The following is a 22,126-nucleotide window of genomic DNA, read 5'->3' on the forward strand; positions in this document are numbered from 1 at the left end:
TTTATTTCTATAGAAAATTTTGTCAAAATTTAATTGTATAGACAATTTTATCAAAATTTTATTTCTATAGAAAATGTTATATATATATATATATATATATATATATATATATATATATATATATATATATATATATATATATATATATATATATATATATATATATATATATATATATATATATATATATATATATATATATATATATATATATATATATATATATATATATATAATATATATATATATATATATATATATATATTTTTTTTTTTTTTTTTTTTTATTAGAAAATTTTATCAAAATTTTATTTCTTTCTTTATTTTCAAAGTTTTATTTTTATAGAATATTTTGTCAAAATTTTATTTCTATTGAAAAATTTGTTTATTTCTTTAGAAAATTTTGTTAAAATTTTATTTCTTTAGAAAATTTTGTCAAAATTTCATTTCTATAGAAATCTTTTTTTCAAAATTTTATTTCTATACAAAATTTTGTCAAAACTTTTTTTCTATAGAAAATTTTGTCAAAATTTTATTTCTATAAAAAATTTTGTCAAAATTTTATTCCTATAGAACATTTTAATGTTATCAAAATTTTATTTCTATAGAAAATTTGTCAAAATTTTATTTCTATAGAAAATGTTGTCAAAATTTTATTTCTATAGACAATTTTGTCAAAATTTTATTTGTATAGAAAATTTTGTCAAAATTTTATTTCTGTAGAAAATTTTGTCAAAATTTTATTTTTATAGAAAATTTTCTATAGAACATTTTTGCAAAATTTTATTTCTTTAGAAAATTTTGGCAAAATTTTATTTCTATAGAAAATTTTATTTCTATAGAAAATATTGTCAAAATTTTATTTCTTTAGAAGATTTTGTCAAAATTTTATTTCTTTAGAAAATTTTGTACAAATTTTATTTCTATAGAAAATTTTGTAAAAATTTTATTTCTATAGAAACATTTTGTCAAAATTTTATTTCTTTAGAAAAATTTGTCAAAATTTTATTTCTGTAGAAAATTTTGTCAAAATTTCATTTCTATAGAAATCTTTTTTTCAAAATTTTATTTCTATACAAAATTTTGTCAAAACTTTTTTTCTATAGAAAATTTTGTCAAAATTTTATTTCTATAAAAAATTTTGTCAAAATTTTATTCCTATAGAACATTTTAATGTTATCAAAATTTTATTTCTATAGAAAATTTGTCAAAATTTTATTTCTATAGAAAATGTTGTCAAAATTTTATTTCTATAGACAATTTTGTCAAAATTTTATTTGTATAGAAAATTTTGTCAAAATTTTATTTGTATAGAAAATTTTGTCAAAATTTTATTTCTGTAGAAAATTTTGTCAAAATTTTATTTCTATAGAAAATTTTCTATAGAACATTTTTGCAAAATTTTATTTCTTTAGAAAATTTTGGCAAAATTTTATTTCTATAGAAAATTTTATTTCTATAGAAAATATTGTCAAAATTTTATTTCTTTAGAAAATTTTGTTAAAATTTTATTTCTTTAAAAAAATTTGTCAAGATTTTATTTCTGTAGAAAATTTTGTACAAATTTTATTTCTATAGAAAATTTTGTAAAAATTTTATTTCTATAGAAACATTTTGTCAAAATTTTTTTTCTTTAGAAAAATTTGTCAAAATTTTATTTCTGTAGAAAATTTTGTCAACATTTTATTTCCATACAAAATTTTGTCAAAAACTTTTTTCTATTGAAAATTTTTTTAAAATTTTATTTCCATAGAAAATTTTGTCAAATCTTTATCTCTATAGAAAATTTTGTAAAATTTGTATTTCCATAGAAAATTTTGTCAAAACTTTATCTCTTTAGAAAATTTTGTCAAAATTTTATTTCTGTAGAAAATTTTGTCAAAATTTTATTTCTGTAGAAAATTTTGTCAAAATTTGATTTCTTTAGTAAATTTTGTCAAAATTTTATTTCTGTTGTGTCAAGATTTTATTTCTGTAGAAAATTTTGTTTCTCTAGAAAATTTTGTCAAAATTTTATTTCTCTCGAAATTTTTTTCAAAATTTTAGTTCTATACAAAATTTTGTCAAAACTTCTTTCTATAGAAAATTTTGTCAAAATTTTATTTCCATAGAAAATTTTGTCAAAATTTTATTTCTTTAGAAAATTTTGTCAAAAATTTATTTCTGTAGAAAATGTTGTCAACATTTTATTTCAGTAGAAAATGTTGTCAAAATTTTATTTCTGTAGAAAATTTTGTCAAAATTTTTTTCTATAGAAGATTTGGTCACAATTGTGATTCTATAGAGTGTTGTCAAAATTTTATTTCTATAGAAAATTTTTCCAAAATTATATTTCTATAGACATTTTTTCAAAATTTTATGTCTATAGAAAATTTTGTCAGAAGTTTATTTCTATAGAAAGTGTTGTCACAATTTTATTTCTATAGAAAATTTTGTCAAATTTCTATTGCTATCCAAAGAAAAATTCGCATTAAAGCAGTTTTAAAAGATTTTTCTCTAAATATACCAATCTGTCTATTATGAAAAAAATTATATTATGAAATTTAATTTAAACCCTTTTCTATTTTAGGTTGGCAAGTAGTAAAATTTGGAATTTGTTCAACTAATCCTGCTGACAACCATCCTTCTGATTCTCCTGCAAGAGTAACAGAACCAAAAGAAGCTAATAATCTTGATGCTCCTTTGACTTTGGCATCGGCTAAAGCGGTTCTAAAATATATCAATGCCTTGTCCAGAAGTATTAAAGAAGCCAGCAATAATGACGAAACTCAATCTCCTATGAAAGGTAAATGAAGGAAAAAATATTATACATACGATATTGTTTAATTGATAACGAAACCTTAGCAATTACAATTTTCGTTAATATAACGCAACATTTTAATGTTAAACAAAAAAAATCATTTTATTTACGAATTTGTTTCAATGGCTCAATTTTCATGAAACATTTCATTAATATAACGAAACTTTTTCTACCAAAAAGCCTAATTTCAATTTCTTTCTTGTTAGAATCGCCTTCTCCATCAAACTCTCAAGAATTGAGTACCACCGAGATGCCAAGCACTACAACCATGGCTCCCATGGAAACAGAAGCTCCCCCTTCTTATAACAATGCTGAATCATCAGAAGCAAAAACTAAATTATATAATCATTTGCGTGAAATGTATTATGCTACGTCCCCTTTGAAACGCATATATCCCCGGTTACCTATTGCCCCAAGGGACTCTCAGGATCAAAGCGTTGAAATGGAACCTAAAGAATCGTCGCTAGTTAAGCGTCACATAACTGCATTCGAATCAGATAAATTGGAAGAACAAGAGGGAGAGGATGACGAGGAAATGTCCACGCTATACAAACGTAATGCCTACTATCCTCCCAATCCTCAGACAGGACCAAATCCCGTCAATTTTGAAATTTCTTTATCTTATCCTGCTCCACCTCCTCATAGCTATGGCTATGGCTATGACAATACAGCAGCCAAGGTAGCTAGTGCAGTACCATGGGCACAATTGGGTCAATTTGTATCAAATTTGGGTATCAACTATAAGGCCAGTGGAACCCCATGCAATTCAACAATGGCTCCAGTCACCAATACAACAAATGGCTGTGTTAGTTCAACAATGAGTGCTTGTAACTCAACTGCATCAGCATCTAATACAACTACTCCATTCCAAGTCTTTATTAAGCCCTGTGGACAAACTGCTCCATTTATTGTTCATTATCCTGAACCCAAATATTCTTCGTATGATCACCATGCATATCCTAAACATCCAGCTTATAATTATCCCACACCACATCATTCATATGGCCCTCACTCACCCAATCCCCACCATGGAAGTTATAATTCTTATCCTGGAAAATCGTATTCATCTGGTGGTTATCCTTCTTATCAACCACATGTCCCCAGTTATGAGCATAAACATTCGTACACATATCCTGTATCTCATCCAAAATCAGCCTTTGTATCGGCAGGATTCTATTAGCCCACATACTAGGATATAGTTAAAATTTTGTTAATATTAATTATAAAGAATAGAGAAATAAAATTAAAAATTTTGCAAATAAATTGTTTTACTATAACTTTTCACCATGGTGGTTAAATTTGAAGGATTGATGTTAAGTTTGAAGATCTCGAACTGTAATTAACTTACTAATGTAATTTTTTTTAAACAAAGTCATAGAAATAAAATTTTGCTAAATTTTATATTGAAAAGTTTGAAAAAATTTTCAATAGAAATAAAATTTCGCAAAAATTTTCTATAGAAATAAAATTTTGTAAAAATTTTCTATAGAAATACAATATTGCAAAAATTTTCTATAGAAATAAAATTTTCTATAGAAATAAAATTTTCTATAAAAATAAAATTTAACAAAATTTCCCAAAGAAATAAAATTTTTTGCAAAAAGTAAATCTTGATCAAATTTTCTGTAGAAATAAAATTTTGCACACATTTTCTATAGAAATAAAATTTTGCAACAAATTTCTATAGAAATAAAATTTCTATATTATTTCTATAGAGAAAAATTTCAATTTAAATAATATTATTAAAAAATTTTCTATAGAAATAACATTTAGCAAAAATATTCTACAGAAATAAAATTTCGCAAAAATTTTCTATAGAAATAAAATTTTGAAAAATTTTTCTATAGAAAAAAAATTTTGACGAAATTTATTTTAAAAATAAAACTTTGATCAAATTTTCTGTAGAACTAAAATTTTGCAACCATGCAACCACTTTGACAAAATTTTCTATAGAAATAAAATTTTGACAAAATTTTCAATAGAAATAAAATTTCGCAAAAATTTTCTATAGAAATAAAATTTTGTAAAAATTTTCTATAGAAATACAATATTGCAAAAATTTTCTATAGAAATAAAAAATGTTTCATGGAAATAAAATTTTCTATAAAAATAAAATTTAACAAAATTTCCTAAAGAAATAAAATTTTTTGCAAAAAATAAATCTTGATCAAATTTTCTGTAGAAATAAAACTTTGCACAAATTTTCTATAGAAATAAAATTTTGCAACAAATTTCTATAGAAATAAAATTTCTATATTATTTCTATAGAGAAAAATTTCAATTTAAATAATATTATTCAAAAATTTTCTATAGAAATAACATTTAGCAAAAATATTCTACAGAAATAAAATTTCGCAAAAATTTTCTATAGAAATAAAATTTTGGAAAAATTTTCTATAGAAAAAAAATTTTGACGAAATTTATTTTAAAAATAAAACTTTGATCAAATTTTCTGTAGAACTAAAATTTAGCAACCATGCAACCACTTTGACAAAATTTTCAAAATTTAAAATTTTGACAAAACTTTCTATAGAAATAAATGTTTTCTATAGAAATACAATTTTGACACAATTTTCTATAGAAATAAAATTTAACAAAATTTCCTAAAGAAATAAAATTTTCTGCAAAAAGTAAATCTTGATCAAATTTTCTGTAGAAATAACATTTTGCACAAATTTTGTATAGAAATAAAATTTTGCAAAAAATTTCTATAGAAATAAAATTTTGGCCAAATTTTTCTGTAAAAATAAAATGTTGCAAAAATTTTCTGTAAAAATAAAATTTTGACGAAATTTATTTCAAAAATAAAATTTTGATCAAATTTTCTGTAGAACTAAAATTTTGCAATAAGTGGAAATAAAATTTTGCACAAATTTTCAATAGAAATAAAATTTTGACAACATTTCTATAGAAATAAAATTTTGACAAAATTTCAATAGAAATAAAATGTTGACAAAATTTTTTATAGAAATAAAATTTTGACAAAACTTTCTATAGAAATAAATTTTTTTTGTATAGAAATACAATTTTGACAAAATTTTCTATAGAAATAAGATTTTGACAACATTTTCTATAGAAATAAGATTTTGACAAAATTTTCAATAGAAATAAAATTTTGACAAAATTTTCAATAGAAATAAAATGTTGACAAAATTTTTTATAGAAATAAAATTTTGACAAAACTTTCTATAGAAATAAATTTTTTTTTGTATAGAAATACAATTTTGGACAAAATTTTCTATAGAAATAAGATTTTGACAAAATTTTCAATAGAAATAAAAATTTGACAAAATTTTCAATAGAAATAAAACTTTGACAAAATGTTCAATAGAAACAAAATTTTGACAAAATTTTCTAAAAAAATAAATTTTTACACAATTTTCTATAGAAATAACATTTTGATAAAATTTTGTATAGAAATAAAAGTTGGCACGAATTTTCTTTAGAAATAAAATTTTGGAAACATTTTCTATAGAAATAAAATTTTGCAAAGATTTTCTATAGAATTTAAAATTTTTACAAAATTTTCTATAGAAATAAAATTTTGCAAAAATTTTCTATAGACGTAAAAATTTTTTTTTTAGACATAAAAATTTTGGAAAAATTTTCTATAGAAATGAAATTTTGCAAAAATTTTCTATAGAAATAAAATGTTGACAAAATTTTTTATAAAAATTAAAATGTTGACAAAATTTTCTATAGAAATACAATTTTGCAAAAAATTTCTATAGAAATAAAATGTTGTAAAATTTTTCTATAGAAATAAAATTTGGCAAACATTTTGCTATAGAAATAAAAATTTAAAAATACTTTTTTTTTCTTAATTTGTTTGATTTTTGTTAATTTTTGTACCTATGGTAAATTACTCAGTTATAAGAGAGTAGTGAACCACTGTGGTATCACAATATACCTAATGGTCTAAGTGAGCAATAGAAACAAAATTTTGACAAACTTTTCTATAAAAATCAATTTTTACACAATTTTCTATATAAATAAATTTTTACACAATATTCTATATAAAGTAAATTTTTACACAATTTTCTATAGAAATAACATTTCGATAAAATTTTCTATAGAAATAAAATTTTGACAAAACTTTCTATAGAAATAAATTTTTTCTATAGAAATACAATTTTGACAAAATTTTCTATAGAAATAAAATTTTGCAAAAATTTTCTATGGAAATAAAATGTTGACAAAATTTTCTATAGAAATAAAATGTTGACAAAATTTTCTATAGAAATAAAATTTTGCAAAAAATTTCTATAGATATAAAATGTTGTAAAATTTTTCTATAGAAATAAAATTTGGCAAAAATTTTGCTATAGAAATAAAAATTTAAAAATACTTTTTTTTGTAATTTGTTTGATTTTTGTTAATTTTTGTACCTATGGTAAATTACTCAGTTAGAAGAGAGTAGTGAAGCACAGTGGTATCATAATATACCTAATGGTCTAAGTGAGCCGGCTGCCGCTATGCCTAAAATCACCTAACCTAACCATCATTGTGGACTCTATTTCAAGGGAAAACGCGACCGATTCTAATTCTCGAGTTCTCTGCGTCGTTATTTCCATCGGTTACATTTGTAAAGGATACGCTAAGCATCATCAAATATTTCTTCTTATTCATATATACTCGTAGTGGCACTTCATTTTTGCCTACAGCACAAATATTTCCGGAAAAAGCCGTGGCCAGATAGCATCCGGGATATGAAGTAAATTACTTCGTCATGCTTCCTGTCTCGCCATATTTACTCTACAGCAAATGGATCAACTCCAGGACCGGGACAGGACCAGTCCTTGATGTGATATACCAGTCCTAGTTCTGGTTAAAATGTATGAAGGGGACCGGTTACTTTAACATGGGTTTGTCATTGACGGAGTAAATTTACACTTTAGGACACGACTTGGACTCTTTTCAAAGGACACGTTATGGAACAAACAAAGAACGTGTGAACCACGAAACATCCAAATCGCACCAGAAAGGAACAAATTTTGGAATATGTTGATTCAAAGATTATTCAGATAATTGTATTTCAGTAAATGTATAGATCTAAAAATTTAAATATCAAGGCAGTATACAAATCAATAAATTTTATGAAAATTAAAAAAATGCGACTAAGGAGGAACAATTTCCCGTAGGGTAAATATCTGTTACAAGTTTTCATATGAAAAACTGCTTTGTCCTTATCTCCTAAACTAAACGTCCTGGTGAAAACGAGGTTAATTCGTGATCACCCCCAAAAAATTTAAAATTCCATTTGAATCCTAAAAAAAAAATCAGACCGCCGATAACTGGAGCCCAAGATAACTGAACCGGTAGGTACTTCAGAAAATCGCAAACGTAATATCCTTCATTAAAGTTTGGGCATGCAAAAACACCATTGCGGAAACCTAGTGTGTCCATTTAAGATCTGTATTAGAGTCTGTCTAAGCACCAACCGCGGCCGTAATGACCACTGTTTCCTGGGACTCACACGATGGAGAAGGATAAATCAGTTAAAAAAAATTTACTTGGATCCAAAGATCTTCACCTTCTTTTAAGAATTTTGGGATTGATTCCGAGCAAAAGATGCGGCTTCTTTAAAATACATTTTTAGGGGACTCTCTAGCTTTAAATTTAGAATCAATAAACTTAAAATTAACAAGTTTAAACGGCCGTAAATTCGGCCAGGCCGAATCTTATGTACCCTCCACCATGGATTGCGTAGAAATTTCTACGAAAGACTGTTATACACAATCGAATTACTTGGGTTGTGGTATCTTAAATCGTTTTCTAAATTGTGAGTTAGTCCACATGTGGTATATATTAGACAAAAAGGTATGTAAGTCTACAAATAATTACGAATCGATATGGACTTTTGCACGGTACGTAGGGAGCCAGAATTGAAATATGGGGGTCGCTTATATGGGAGCTATATACAATTATGAACTTGATATAGATCAATTTTTGTGTGATTGTGGACCGATTTATCTGAGGGCTATATATAACTATAGACCGATATGGACCTAGTTAGGCATGGTTGGTAACGGTCATATACTAGGACAATGTACCTAATTTCAACTGACTCGGAGGAAATTTACTCCTCCAAGAGGTTCCAAAACTGAATCTGGGGATCGGTTTATATGGGGGCTATATATGATTATGGACTGATATGGACCACTTTTGACATGGTTGTTAAATATCATATACTATCACCACGTACCAAATTTCAACCAGATCGGATGAATTTTGCTTCTCCACAAGGCCCCGGAGGTCAAATCTGGGGATCGGTTTATATGGGGGCTATATATAATTATGGACTGATATGAACCAATTCATGCATGGTTGTTGGATAACAACCGAATCCGATGAATTTTGCTCTTCCAAGGGGCTCAGGAGGTCAAATCTGGGGATCGGTTTATATGGGGGCTATATATAATTATGGACCGATGTGGACCAATTTTTGCATGGGTGTTTGAGGTCATATATTAACATCACGTACCAAATATCAACTGAATCAGATGAATTTTGGTCTTCCAAGAGACTCCGGAGGTCAAATCTGGCGATCGGCTTATATGGGGGCTATATATAATTATGGACCGATGTGGACCAATTTTTGCATGGTTATTAGAGACCATATACTAACACCATGTACCAAATTTCAGCCGGATCGGATGAAATTTGCTTCTCTTAGAGGCTCCGCAAGCCAAATCGGGGGATCGGTTTATATGGGGGCTATATATAATTATTTACCGGTGTAGACCAATTTTTGCATAGTTGTGAGAGACCATATACTAACACCATGTACCAAATTTCAGCCGGATCGGATGAAATTTTCTTCTCTTAGAGGCTCCGCAAGCCAAATCTGGGGATCGGTTTATTTATGGGGCTATATATAATTATGGACCGATGTAGACCAATTTTTTCATGGTTGTTAGCGGCCATATACTAACACAATGTACCAAATTTCAGACTATCGGATGAAATTAGCTTCTCTTAGAGGCTCCGATAGCCAAATTGGGGGATCGGTTTATATGGGGGCTATATATAATTATGGACCGATGTGGACCAATTTTTGCATGGTTGTTAGAGACCATGTACTAACACCATGTACCAAATTTCAGCCGGATCGGATGAAATTTGCTTCTCTTAGAGCGTCTGCAAGCCAAATTTGGGGGTCCGTTTATATGGGGGCTATACGTAAAAGTGGACCGATATGGCCCATTTGCAATACCATCCGACCTACCTCAATAACAACTACTTGTGCCGAGTTTCAAGTCGATAGCTTGTTTCGTTCGGAAGTTAGTGTGATTTCAACAGACGGACGGACGGACATGCTCAGATCGACTCAGAATTTCACCACGACCCAGAATATATATATATATATATATATATATATATATATATATATATATATATATATATATATATATATATATATATATATATATATATATATATATATACTTTATGGGGTCTTAGAGCAATATTTCGATGTGTTACAAACGGAATGACAAAGTTAATATACCCTAGGTTAGGTTAGGTTAGGTGGCAGCCCGATGTATCAGGCTCACTTAGACTATTCAGTCCATTGTGATACCACATTGGTGAAATTCTCTCTTATCACTGAGTGCTGCCCGACCTCCTTTTTATAGCCGAGTCCGAACGGCGTTCCACATTGCAGTGAAACCACATAGAGAAGCTTTGAAACCCTCAGAAATGTCACCAGCATTACTGAGGTGGGATAATCCACCGCTGAAAAACTTTTTGGTGTTCGGTCGAAGCAGGAATCGAACCCACGACCTTGTGTATGCAAGGCGGGCATGCTAACCATTGCACCACGGTGGCTCCCTTAATATACCCTAGGTGGAGGGTATAAAAACGGACACAGATCTCATTCATCGAATTTTCATTGTCTTTTTACGATATATTACAGCTTTTCACATAGGAAGAAATGCAACTTTATGAATACAAATTATAACAGATTCTTTAAAGTAAAAATGGTTGCCTAATTCCAAAAAATTGTAAATCAAACATGCAAATGATATTAGGTCAATATTTTTTCAGTGTACTTGGCGAAAAAACTGGTTCTCTCACTATGAAAACGAAATAATAGATGGATGGGAAAACCCCTTATAGTCTTAGGTATAGTGGCAGCCCATATTTCAGGCTCACTTAGACTATTCAGTCCATTGTGATAATTTGTTTAGTCTTACATTTATATTGTGGCAATTTCGTATTATATTTCCTCATCATCTTATTACGATAAAAATATATAACTTTTTTTAAAAGAATTGTATATACATTTTTTGTTAATTTTTAATATAAGCATTTCAATATATTACCCAGACATTTCTTCTTAATATATTAATTTTTTTTCTTGAGTGTATATTCAGGGCATTTCTCCCATAACGAATTTTTGCTGCACTAGATCATGGCCTCATTTTGTCTGCAAACACCTACCGTCGTTTTTTTTTAAAGACTACCGCTTGCATAATTTTTGAGCCAATTACGCAAAATTAATGCATACAGAAAAGCAAAGTACTGACCTACCTTAACGAATATGATGATTTGTTTTTGGGGAAAAAAATCACGTCTTGTCGCGGCATTACCCAAATAAAGCGACGTCATGACAATTACCAAGATGTGATAATAATGTCTCACATTCGAGAGAAATTTGTAATGTAATTTAAAAGAATTATTTCAGAATACGTAAATGTCAAAAAAAAAACAATCGAATTATTTGATTATGGGCCAATTTGATTGCGAGCCAAAGAAGCTAAGAATAACACTAAGGATGGCATTTAGGACTCAATTTTTGTTTTTAAATTTCAGTGTTGCTTATTTGATACAATTTTGATTTTTTTTTTAGATTTTTTCTGTTTTTTAAACATGTGATATGAAAGACATTATTTAAAATTTGGATGTCTAAATTTAGGCTCAACTTCACGTACAAATTATATCATGTTTCAAGGAAAAAGCGTCTTTAGAATAAAGTCTTCAAAGCACCTCGGACACGTTTTAGATTTATAGTCAAGCTTAACAAACTCATCGAATATAAGGACGATTAGAGGTTTTGTTCCCAATTTTTTAAGACAATAGAATTTTCTTTTATGTAAAAATACCCACTTCATAGTTCAGTTTTTTAGCTCTAAGGCCTCAATGGCTTCATTGAAAAGATTATCGACTCTTGGTCTAGAGAACCAATACTTTGTACCAGGGAAATACGTTTTCTACGCTAAGTAAAACTAACATTCGAATTTATTGCCAAGAAATCTATGTGCCCACGAAAATATTTCTTTCAATGCAGACCATTGTGTCACATAATTTTTCCAAATGAAAATTTTAATTCAATTTCTAAAAAAAAATCGATTAAAAAAAATAATTAGTTCAACTAAGTTTTGAATTAAAATAAAAATGCTTCCAATAAATTGATTGTATTAATTTTTATATCCTCCACCATAGGGTGGGGGTATATTTACTTTGTCATTCCGTTTGTAACACATCGAAATATTGGTCTAAGACCCCATAAAGTATATATTTTGTGGGTGGTGGTGAAATTCCGATTCGATCTACTTATGTCCGTCCGTCCGTCTGTGGAAATCACGCTAACTTCCGTATGTTAGTTGTTATTGATGTAGGTCGGATGGTATTGCAAATGTGTCATATGGGACCACGTTTACGTATAGCCCCCATTTAAACCGATCCCCAGATTTGACTTGAGGAGCCTCTTACAGAAGCAAATTTCATCCGATCCGGCTGAAATTAGGTACATGGTATTAGTATATGGTATCTAACAACCATGCAAAAATTCGTCCATATCGGTCCATAATTATATATAGCCCCCATATCAACCGATCCCCAGGTTTGCCCTCCGGAGCATCATGCAGGAGCAAAATTTATCCGATCCGGTTGAAATTTGGTACTTGGTGTTAGTATATGGTCTCTAACAACCATGCAAGAATTGGTCCATATCGGTTCATAATCATATATAGCCCCCATATAAACCGATCCCCAGATTTGTCCACAGGAGCCTCTTGGAGGAGCAAAATTCATCCGATCCGGTTGAAATTTGGAACGTGGTGTTAGTATGTGGTCTCTAACAAACACGATATGGACACGAATTGGTCCAGATTTGATCTCCGGAGTCTCTTGGAGAAGCAAAATTCATCCGATCCGGTCGAAATTTGCAACGTCGTGTTAATATGTGGCCGCTAATAACCATGCCAAATTTGGTCCATATCGGTATTTAGTTATATATAGCCGATCCCCAATCACACAAAAAATGGTCCATATCGGTTCATAGTCATGCTTGCCACTCGAGGCAAAAATAATCTACCTAAATTTTATTTCTATAGAAAAATTTGTCAAAATTTTATTTCTATCGAAAATTTTTTCAAAATGTTATTCCTATAGAAAATTTTGGCAAAATTTTATTTTTATAGAAAATGTTGTCAAAATTTTAATTGTATAGAGAATGTTGTCAAAATTTTAAATCTATTGAAAATTTTGTCAAAATTTTATTTCTATAGAAAATTGTGTCAAAATTTTATTTCTATAGAAAATTTTATTGCTATAGAAAATTTTGTCCAAATTTTACTTCTATAGAAAATGTTGTCAAAATTTTATTTCTATACAAAATTTTGTGAAACTTAATTATATACGTATTTAATCGGCCTTTTTTAGTTTAATATATACTACGTATGGACTACCTAGCAATTTGGAAGACGGTGTTAGGAAGTTTTAAGATACCTTAGGTTAGGTTAGGTGGCAGCCCGATGTATCAGACTCACTTAGACTATTCAGTCCATTGTGATACCACAGTGGTGAACTTCTCTCTTATCACTGAGTGCTGCCCGAGTCCACGTTAAGCTCTATGACAAGGGACCTCCTTTTTATAGCCGAGGCCGAACGTCGTTCCACATTGCAGTGAATCCACTTAGAGAAGCTTTGAAACCCTCAGAAATGTCACCAGCATTACTGAGGTGGGATAATCCACCGCTGAAAAACTTTTTGGTGTTCGGTCGTAGCAGGAATCGATACCTTGCCATCGGCAAGTGTTATCGCAACCCAAGTAATTCGATTGTGGATGACAGTCTTCAATAGAAGTTTCTACGCAATCCATGGTGGAGGGTACATAAGCTTCGGCCTGGCCGAACTTACGGCCGTATATACTTGTTTAATAATGGACTCAATATTAGTGGCATACTAACTCTGTAGGTTTAAAATCAACTTTAGCTCCTAATATCAGACATTTCTGCTCAGATTGTGACAAGACTCCCATAAACATATACCCCTTATGTTCTTAAATTTGGAAACGCGGTTTATCTCCAAAATCTATACCAATGATACCCCATAAATGCTTATGTTTACTAATTCAGTAGGGGTGGTTTAGGATATGATATAGTCGACCCCGGCCAACATTCTACTTTACCTACTTGTGTAATAATGGACTCAATATTAGTGGCCTACTAACTCTGTAGGTGCAAAATCAAGTATAGATCCTTATATCAGGTATTTCTTTTCAGATTGAAATAAATCACCCATAAACATGTACCACTTAATTTTCTTAAGTAAGACAATACGGTTTATTATAAATCATATATTTTTTCTGTGGTAAATAGAATCGATAAAAAAAGATAAATTTTGGCCTAGAAAATTATTTTATATTTGGACGAATATACAGAATTTTAAAAATATTTATTTATTGTTTATTTTAATCATACAGTAAATGTATGATAAAAAAAGGGAAAAGTAGCATTGGCTGCTAAGGCCATCAGCTATTAAAAATAAAAGAACGTAAATTGTGTGATTGTGTCATTCAAAATCATATCGTTAATATTTGTTTTATTTATTGTTATGTTTTTTTTCGTTTTTTATGTTAATTAATTATTTAATTATGATACAAAAAAATGTTCACATTTTATTTAAATTCCTCGAAGTCCTTTTATATACTGCAATAGTTCATTTACAAAATTTGTTATAAAACTGATCGCTTGATGTACCGTGTTAAATGCAATTCCACCAAGTACGACAGGTTCTACCTCCGATTCTACTACATCTTCGGATACTATCTCACCATTATTAGAATTGGGTATATCACCTGCATATGGAATAGGTCCTTGCCAATTGGGTACAACAAATCCATAGTAATTATGAATTGGTCCTTCATTATACAGATTTCCTTCAACATATGGACCATGGAATGTGTTATTGGTATTTGTTTGAACACGAATTCTTGTTTGAGGAGAGGGTGCGGCACCAGCCAAAGCTACAGCAGTTGAAACTTCTTTTGGAATCGTATTCTCAGGTTTTCTCGTTGTGGCCTTTAGGAAATATTTCGCTATCACATCACAAGTTCCAGGGCAAAATCCTGTCCATGCTAAAATAAGGTGAAAAATTAAAATGATTGTTAATTTTTGGTTTGGTATTTTCTCGTGTATGTTTTTCTGTTTTATTTCCTACTTTCGTCTATTATAAGTGGTATAACCAATGGGGTTTGTCTATGAGATAGGACTCGAGCTTACTTCTAAGGGTATAGAATCACCTTTCTGTTGAGAAAGGGCGGGGATAGTTACTATCAACAACTAGTACGTTTTAAATAATTCGTCTTATAGACAAAGGGGCGCCCAACGTGGGGCTTAGTTGTGTTTGACTTTCAGAGCAATAACTCTGAGCCATACAATATCCCTTTCGGGTGAACATATCTGGAGATGGTTATCACATAGAATAAATGGCGCCCAACGTGGGGCCTCATTTGCTTCATGGTCAGTCGATCTAAAAACGGTTTTAATTCACAAAAAAGAAATGCAAATAAATCAACAAAATTGATTTATTTGATTTTCATGATTTTTATTGCTTTACAGGGTGGATGATATGTATTGTAATCTACTTTAAGTTGCTATTATTTTGTAAAGCGCTCGTCTGTAAGCTGACAGATATATTCTAGCTACGGAAACAACACCAGAAATGATCCCAAAATTGAAGGCCAGATTTGATCTAAATCCACGATGCAGTGGTAGTGGTAGCTCACGAGATGAATGTATTGCGAGAACCGATGCAGCACATATTGAAAAAAAGTTTGGACTTAAGTCATTGTAGTTCCAAAAAAAAAATGCTCGCAGATGCACAAAAAGGTTAGACTGGAAAGTTGCTAGTTACCGGATTTGGGGGTTTTTCCGCCGAAAATCCGTTTCAAATCGAGCAGTTTGTGAGCAAACAAAATTTTGGATTTTCCAGCCAAAGAGGTTAGATGAAAATTTAATGGTCATCAGATCTGAAGTAGCGCCGATGGTAATGGTAGGGATCGCCGTGACGCCGATGTATCGAACGTGGGGTAAAAACCAGCAAATATTATGGGAAAAATGTCCTAAAGGCAGTCTTGAAGCCCTCACAGACAAAAATTTCGACCGCAATCCATGGAATTTCCGACAGGATTCACCACCATCACACTCAACTCGTGTCAACCAAAAAATGACTTAATTTCATTTCTATAGCACAATGGCCCAACAAACTCTTCATAGCCTAATCCGTTGGACTTTTGGGGCCTGGGGCATTTTGGACCAATTGGCACGAAAGTGGCCAGTCACCGAATTTGGTTTTCTCCGATGATAACCCATTCCAAATTGTGAACAAACAAAATGATCGGGTTTACTTGCCAAAAAGGTCAGCGGAAATTTAACACGATTGGCCACCAAAACTCAGCGCCGCCAATGATGACAGTGTGTGCCGCTTTAATGGGCGATAGTTGCACCCCGCACACATTCATCGACCGTAGTGTCAAAATAAATGGTAAAATGTCCTAAAGGCAGTATTGAAGTCCTGGGCAGATTTCGAAAAATTCGGCCGCAGACCATGGACATTGCAACAGTACTCGGCACCAACGAAATCAGCTCGCATCAACCAAAAATGGCTTAAAAAGGAGGTTACTCGCTTCATTTCTATCACGCAATGATCAGCAAAATCTCCAGATCTCAAGACGTCAGACGGACATGGTCATATATAACTTAGAATTTCTATCTGGTCAAGAATTTTGCATTACATATCAGCCCCCCTATAGTCCATCGAAATTTGTCTTTTAAATTTATTTAAAAACAAGTATATACGGCCGTAAGTTCGGTCAGGCCGAAGCTTATGTACCCTCCACCATGGATTGCGTAGAAACTTCTTCTAAACACTGTCATCCATAATCGAATTACTTGAGTTGCGGTAACGCTTGCCGATGGCAAGGTATCGTAAAACCTCCTAACACCGACTTCTAAATTGTAAGTAAGTCCATACGTGGTTTATATTTTATCTAAACAGACCGATTTACAAAATTTTCTATAGAAATAAAATTTTGACAAAATTTTCTATAGAAATAAAATTTTGACAAAATTTTCTAAAGAAATAAAAGTTTGACAACATTTTCTATAGAAATAAAATTTTAACAAAATTTTCTATAGAAATAAAATTTTGACAAATTTTTCTATAGAAATAAAGTTTTGACAAAATTTTCTATAGAAAAGAAAGTTTAACAAAATTTTTATAGAAATAAAATTTTACAAAATTTTCTATAGAAACAAAATTTTGACAAAATTTTCTATAGAAATAAAATTTATTAGATTATTTGTGGCTCGAGTGGCAACCATGATTATGAACCGATATGGAGCAATTTTTGGTGTGATTGGAGAGCGGCTATATATAACTATAGACCGATATGGACCAATTTTGGTATGGTTGTTAGAAGCCATATGCTAACACCATGTTCCAAATGTCAAACGGATCGGATTAAATTTGCTTCCGCAAGCCAAATCTGGGGATCGGTTTATATGGGGGCTATATATAATTATGAACCGATGTGGACCAATTTTTGCATGGTTATTAGAGACCATATATCAACATCATGTACCAAATTTCAGTCGGATCGGATGAAATTTGTTTCTCTTTGAGGCTCCGCAAGCTAAATCTAGGGATCGGTTTATATGGGGGCTATATATAATAATTAACCGATGTGGACCAATTCTGGCACGATTACTAGAAGCCATATACTAACACTATGTACCAAATTTCAGTCGGATCGGATGAAATTTGTTTCTCTTTGAGGCTCCTCAAGCCAAATCTGGGGATCGGTTTATATGGGGGCTATATATAATTATGAACCGATGTGGACCAATTTTTGCATGGTTGTTAGAGACCATATATCAACATCATGTACCAAATTTCAGTCGGATCGGATCAAATTTGTTTCTATTTGAGGCTCCGCAAGCCAAATCTGGGGATCGGTTTATATGGGGGCTATATATAATTATTTACCGATGTGGACCAATTTTTGCATGGTTGTTAGAGACCATATATCAACATCATGTACTAAATTGCAGTCGGATCGGATGAAATTTGTTTCTCTTTGAGGCTCCGCAAGCCAAATCTGGGGATCGGTTTATATGGGGGCTATACGTAAACGTGGACCGATGCAATACCATCCGACCTACATCAATAACAACTATTTGTGCCAAGTATCAAGTAGATATCTTGTTTCGTTTGGAAGTTAGCGTGATTTCAACAGACGGGTGGATGGACGGACATGCTTGAGCCACCGTGGTGCAATGGTTAGCATGCCCGTCTTGCATACACAAGGTCGTGGGTTCGATTCATGCTACGACCGAACACCAAAAAGTTTTTCAACAGTGGAATATCCCACCTCAGTAATGCTGGTGACATTTCTGAGGGTTTCAAAGCTTCTCTAAGTGGTTTCACTGCAATGTGGAACGCCGTCCGGACTCGGCTATAAAAAGGAGGTCCCTTGTCATTGAGCTTAACATGGAATCGGGCAGCACTCAGTGATAAGAGAGAAGTTCACCAATGTGGTATAACAATGAACTGAATAGTCTAAGTGAGCATGATACATTGGGCTGTCACCTAATCTAACCTAACCTAACCTAAGGCCATAATTTGTGGAAAACGTCACCAACTCTAAACTGATTCTAAAATTTAATATTATCTCCGATATTTTTTGTATTAAAAATAAAAAATCTCCTTACTTTGCTCCATTACATATAAGTCACCCTGTAGTCCATCGAAAATTGACTTTCTCACAACATAAGAATTTTAAAAGTCGATTTTTTTTAATTTAGAAAGTGAATTGAATTGAAGTCGATTTTTTAGAAATGTAGAAAAAATATCACCTATGCTAGACTGAAAAAAATGCTTGCGCAATTCACTTTTAAATTTGAGTTGTAGTTCTACAAAAAATCGTCTTTCCAATAAAACCAATAAAAGTCGATTTTTACAAAATTCGATTAAAAAAATGTCGGTGTGTATAAGCCCAAGAAGTCAAATCAGAAGATCAGATTATATATGGGGGCTATATCAAAACCAGGACCGATATAGCGAGAATACAACAGACGGACGGACATGTCATATAGACTTAGAATTTCCCTCTGGTCAAGAATTTTGCATTACATATCATCCACCCTACAGTCCTTCGAAATGTATCTTTAAAATTTATTTAAAAAAAAAAATATTTTATCTTAAAATTCCAAATTTTAAAAGTCGACTTTTTAGAATTTAGAAATTATTGAAAAACAACTTAAAAACCGCAAGACCATTTTTTTTAATTTTTAAAATATTGAATAAATTATAATCTAATCTACACTGCATGCTTCCGCAATTCTGGTTTAAATTTGACTTGTAGTTCAAAAAACTCGACTTTCCAATAAAACCGATAAAAGTCGACTTTTTCAAAAATTCGAAATAAAAAAAATTTAACCTATGCAAAAAGTCGAAATTCGATTTTTTATAAAAGTCAATATTCGACTTTTTAAAAAAGTCGAAATTCGAAAACGTCAATTTGAAAAGCAAAATACGACTTTGAAAAGTTTTGAAAATTATGAAAAAAATTAATAAAATGCTTGCCCCCTTTTCTTTTAAATTTGAGTTGTAGTTCTACAAAAAGGTCGACTTTCTAATAAACCCGATAAAAATCGATTTTTCCTAAAAGTCGAAATTCGTAAACGTTGACATTCTCAAATTTTCGTAAAAATTTTTGGTCTATGCGTCCTTTTGTATATGGAAATAACCCTCTCTAAATGTATCAGATGAATCAAATAGATTAATTCCGTCCGATTTAAGCTCTGTCTTCATTGGTTGCCATACTTACAGACTCCTGTGTCTTTTGATTCTGCTCTCATGGTACAGGGATTGGAAAAAGTGCGAAACGTTTTATTGGCATAACCACATACTGGCCGGTAGTCTCTTGTGCAACCAATTTGTTGCTCATTATCATCTTCATCGGCAAACAATTCATAGTCCCATTCTAAAAAAAAAATAATAAATAAAATGTTTAAAATTCAAAATATTTTTTTTTATATATACTTACGCCTTTCAGCTTGTGTTTCCTCCAGAAGTTCACAGAAATTTGAGAATATCTTATAATTACCATCTAATGTAGCACATATTGGTCCACCACAATTAGGCATGGCATATCTAGCCTTTGTAATGAGAATATTGACCAAGAGGACAATTAAGAGATTTCGTAACATTTTTTTTCGAAATTTGTATTAAACTAAAATTAATAGTAAAAAAACAAAATTTGACTAAAACGGAAATGAGGAGCTTTCAAAGGTTTCAACTAGACTGAATCATAAATTTAAGATTCATTTCGAACTAATTGAAATGATTCAGGCTTCAGACTCTTTGTTTAAGATGAATTCAGTTTCTATTGGCTGTTAGAAAATACTAATTCAAATTTAATTTAAAGTTGCGTAATTTGAGCATGGTTTCATTCTAAGTGAAGCAAATTCTATGGCTTTGCGTGGGACGTGATTTTTGAGCTCTAGTAATATAGAGAAAATTCCGGGTATTTTTTTGGCGGTTTTAGAATTTTGCTTGGCTTAAATGTTGGAAAGTATAATTTTTGAATAGAATTTAAATATGCCGTTTGTTTGTATTTTTTTTCTTCAAATGAATGGTAAATTTAATATATCTAAGATTATGTTAATGTGAGTCATTTCCTACAAAGTGATCCTTTGCTTTTGGAGCCAATGTCCCAGCAAAAAACGCGTCGCCAAAAAAGTAATGAAAATATTATTTTTGGATCCGGAGGTCGTGTAAAATTGGCGCAGTAGCGATGAAATTAACATGGGCTTGTCATACACTGAAAAAAAATATTGTCGTGAGGTCAAAGATTTCATGTCCTTAATTCTTTTTTTATTTTATTTAGACGTTATAAAACTTAATTTATATAAATTCAAATTACGAATGCATTTCGTAATTTCTCTAATATAAAGTTTTTTTCCTTGTCTAAAAGTCAATAAACTTTTCAATGAAGTTGTATTGTCCTTATAACTAAGTGATTTGTCTTAAAAATGGGTATCATAACATGAAAGAACAAATGTTTGGGCTAAGGTCAACTTGACTTTAATAATTTAGAAAAATTCTTTAAATTTAATGAAATTGTCATTAAATTTGTTGTCTTTTTGCTTCTTGACTACAAAGCAAAAAATTGTTCAAATATAGGACACGTTTTCAACACTTTATTTTAAAAAGGTTTTTTACTTGAAACATAGCATAATTTCCACTGGAAGTCGAGTCTTAATTTGGAAAATAAAGTTGGCGTTAACTTGTTTTTAAGGGACTTTTATAGCATATGAAGAAAACAAAGCTGAAAAAGCGAAAACTTAAAATTTGCTTCCTAGAAACAAGTACACAAACCCCAAATTTAAATGAGAATTGTGTCCTAAAAATATCCTTACTTTTATTCTCTGCTTCTTTGGCTCGGAATCAATACCAAAATTTTTAAAATATAGACAAAATCTTTGGAACCGGGCATGCTTTTTTTCAGTGTGTATTTATAGACAAATAAAGAAAGTTAAAAGTCGGACGGGGTTCATTGTATTATACCCTTCAACACATTGTGGACCCAAATTATTGATACCATCTCAAATCCATTAAATTTGTTGCGAGGTTTAAATTCCCATATATATGAATTTGAATCTGAACCGATTTAGACAAAATTGTATACACTTCTACAAAATTTAAATCTAACGTTACGGAACCGACTATAATATACTCTGCACAACTTTATATTTAGATCTACATTTCGATAAAATCTCAAATACTTCAAATTTTTAGAAAATTGGCTATTGAAATAAATTTTGGAGAAAATTTTCTAAGAAATAAAATTTTGACCAAAATATCTATAGAAATAAAATTTTGGCAAAATTTTCTATAGAAATAAATTTTTGAAAAAATTATCAATAGAAATAAGATTTTGCAAAATTTTCTATAGAAATAAAATTTTACAAAATTTTCTATAGAAATAAAATTTTGGCAAAATATTCTATAGAAATAAAATTTTGACAAAATT

At 30.1% G+C, this 22,126-nt stretch overlaps 3 protein-coding genes across 4 annotated transcripts in view; 1 reads left to right on the forward strand and 2 right to left on the reverse strand.

Annotated features, from left to right (window-relative positions):
• Positions 1-22,126, reverse strand: part of mwh (multiple wing hairs) — a 446,956-nt gene that overhangs the window by 182,394 nt on the left and 242,436 nt on the right. The gene's annotated exons all lie outside the window — the stretch shown is intronic.
• On the forward strand, positions 2,569-4,062 carry LOC142237509 (uncharacterized; the record flags this gene model as incomplete). Its single annotated transcript, XM_075308865.1, is given in 2 exon segments — positions 2,569-2,784; positions 3,006-4,062. Coding segments are annotated over 2 exon segments (1,190 nt in total), but the record flags the coding sequence as incomplete, so codon positions are not given.
• LOC142237530 (uncharacterized) lies at positions 14,586-20,403 on the reverse strand. Its single transcript, XM_075308887.1, has 3 exons — positions 20,138-20,403; positions 19,919-20,074; positions 14,586-15,163 (listed from the first exon to the last, which is right to left on the reverse strand). Exons 1-3 carry the CDS (start codon positions 20,298-20,300, stop codon positions 14,709-14,711), a joined length of 774 nt encoding a protein of 257 aa, XP_075165002.1. The 5' UTR covers positions 20,301-20,403; the 3' UTR covers positions 14,586-14,708.

This window comes from Haematobia irritans, chromosome 5 (genome assembly GCF_050003625.1).
Source record: "Haematobia irritans isolate KBUSLIRL chromosome 5, ASM5000362v1, whole genome shotgun sequence".
Taxonomy (NCBI): Eukaryota; Metazoa; Arthropoda; class Insecta; order Diptera; family Muscidae; genus Haematobia; species Haematobia irritans.

Coding starts and splice junctions, on each gene's coding strand:
- LOC142237530 (XM_075308887.1), bottom strand. CDS start 20,300: ATGTTACGAAATCTCTTAATTGTCCTCTTGGTCAATATTCTCATTACA. Junction 20,075..20,137: donor GGAAACACAAGCTGAAAGGC/GTAAGTATATAT, acceptor TTTTTTTTTTAG/AATGGGACTATGAATTGTTT. Junction 15,164..19,918: donor ATCAAAAGACACAGGAGTCT/GTAAGTATGGCA, acceptor ACCTTATTTTAG/CATGGACAGGATTTTGCCCT.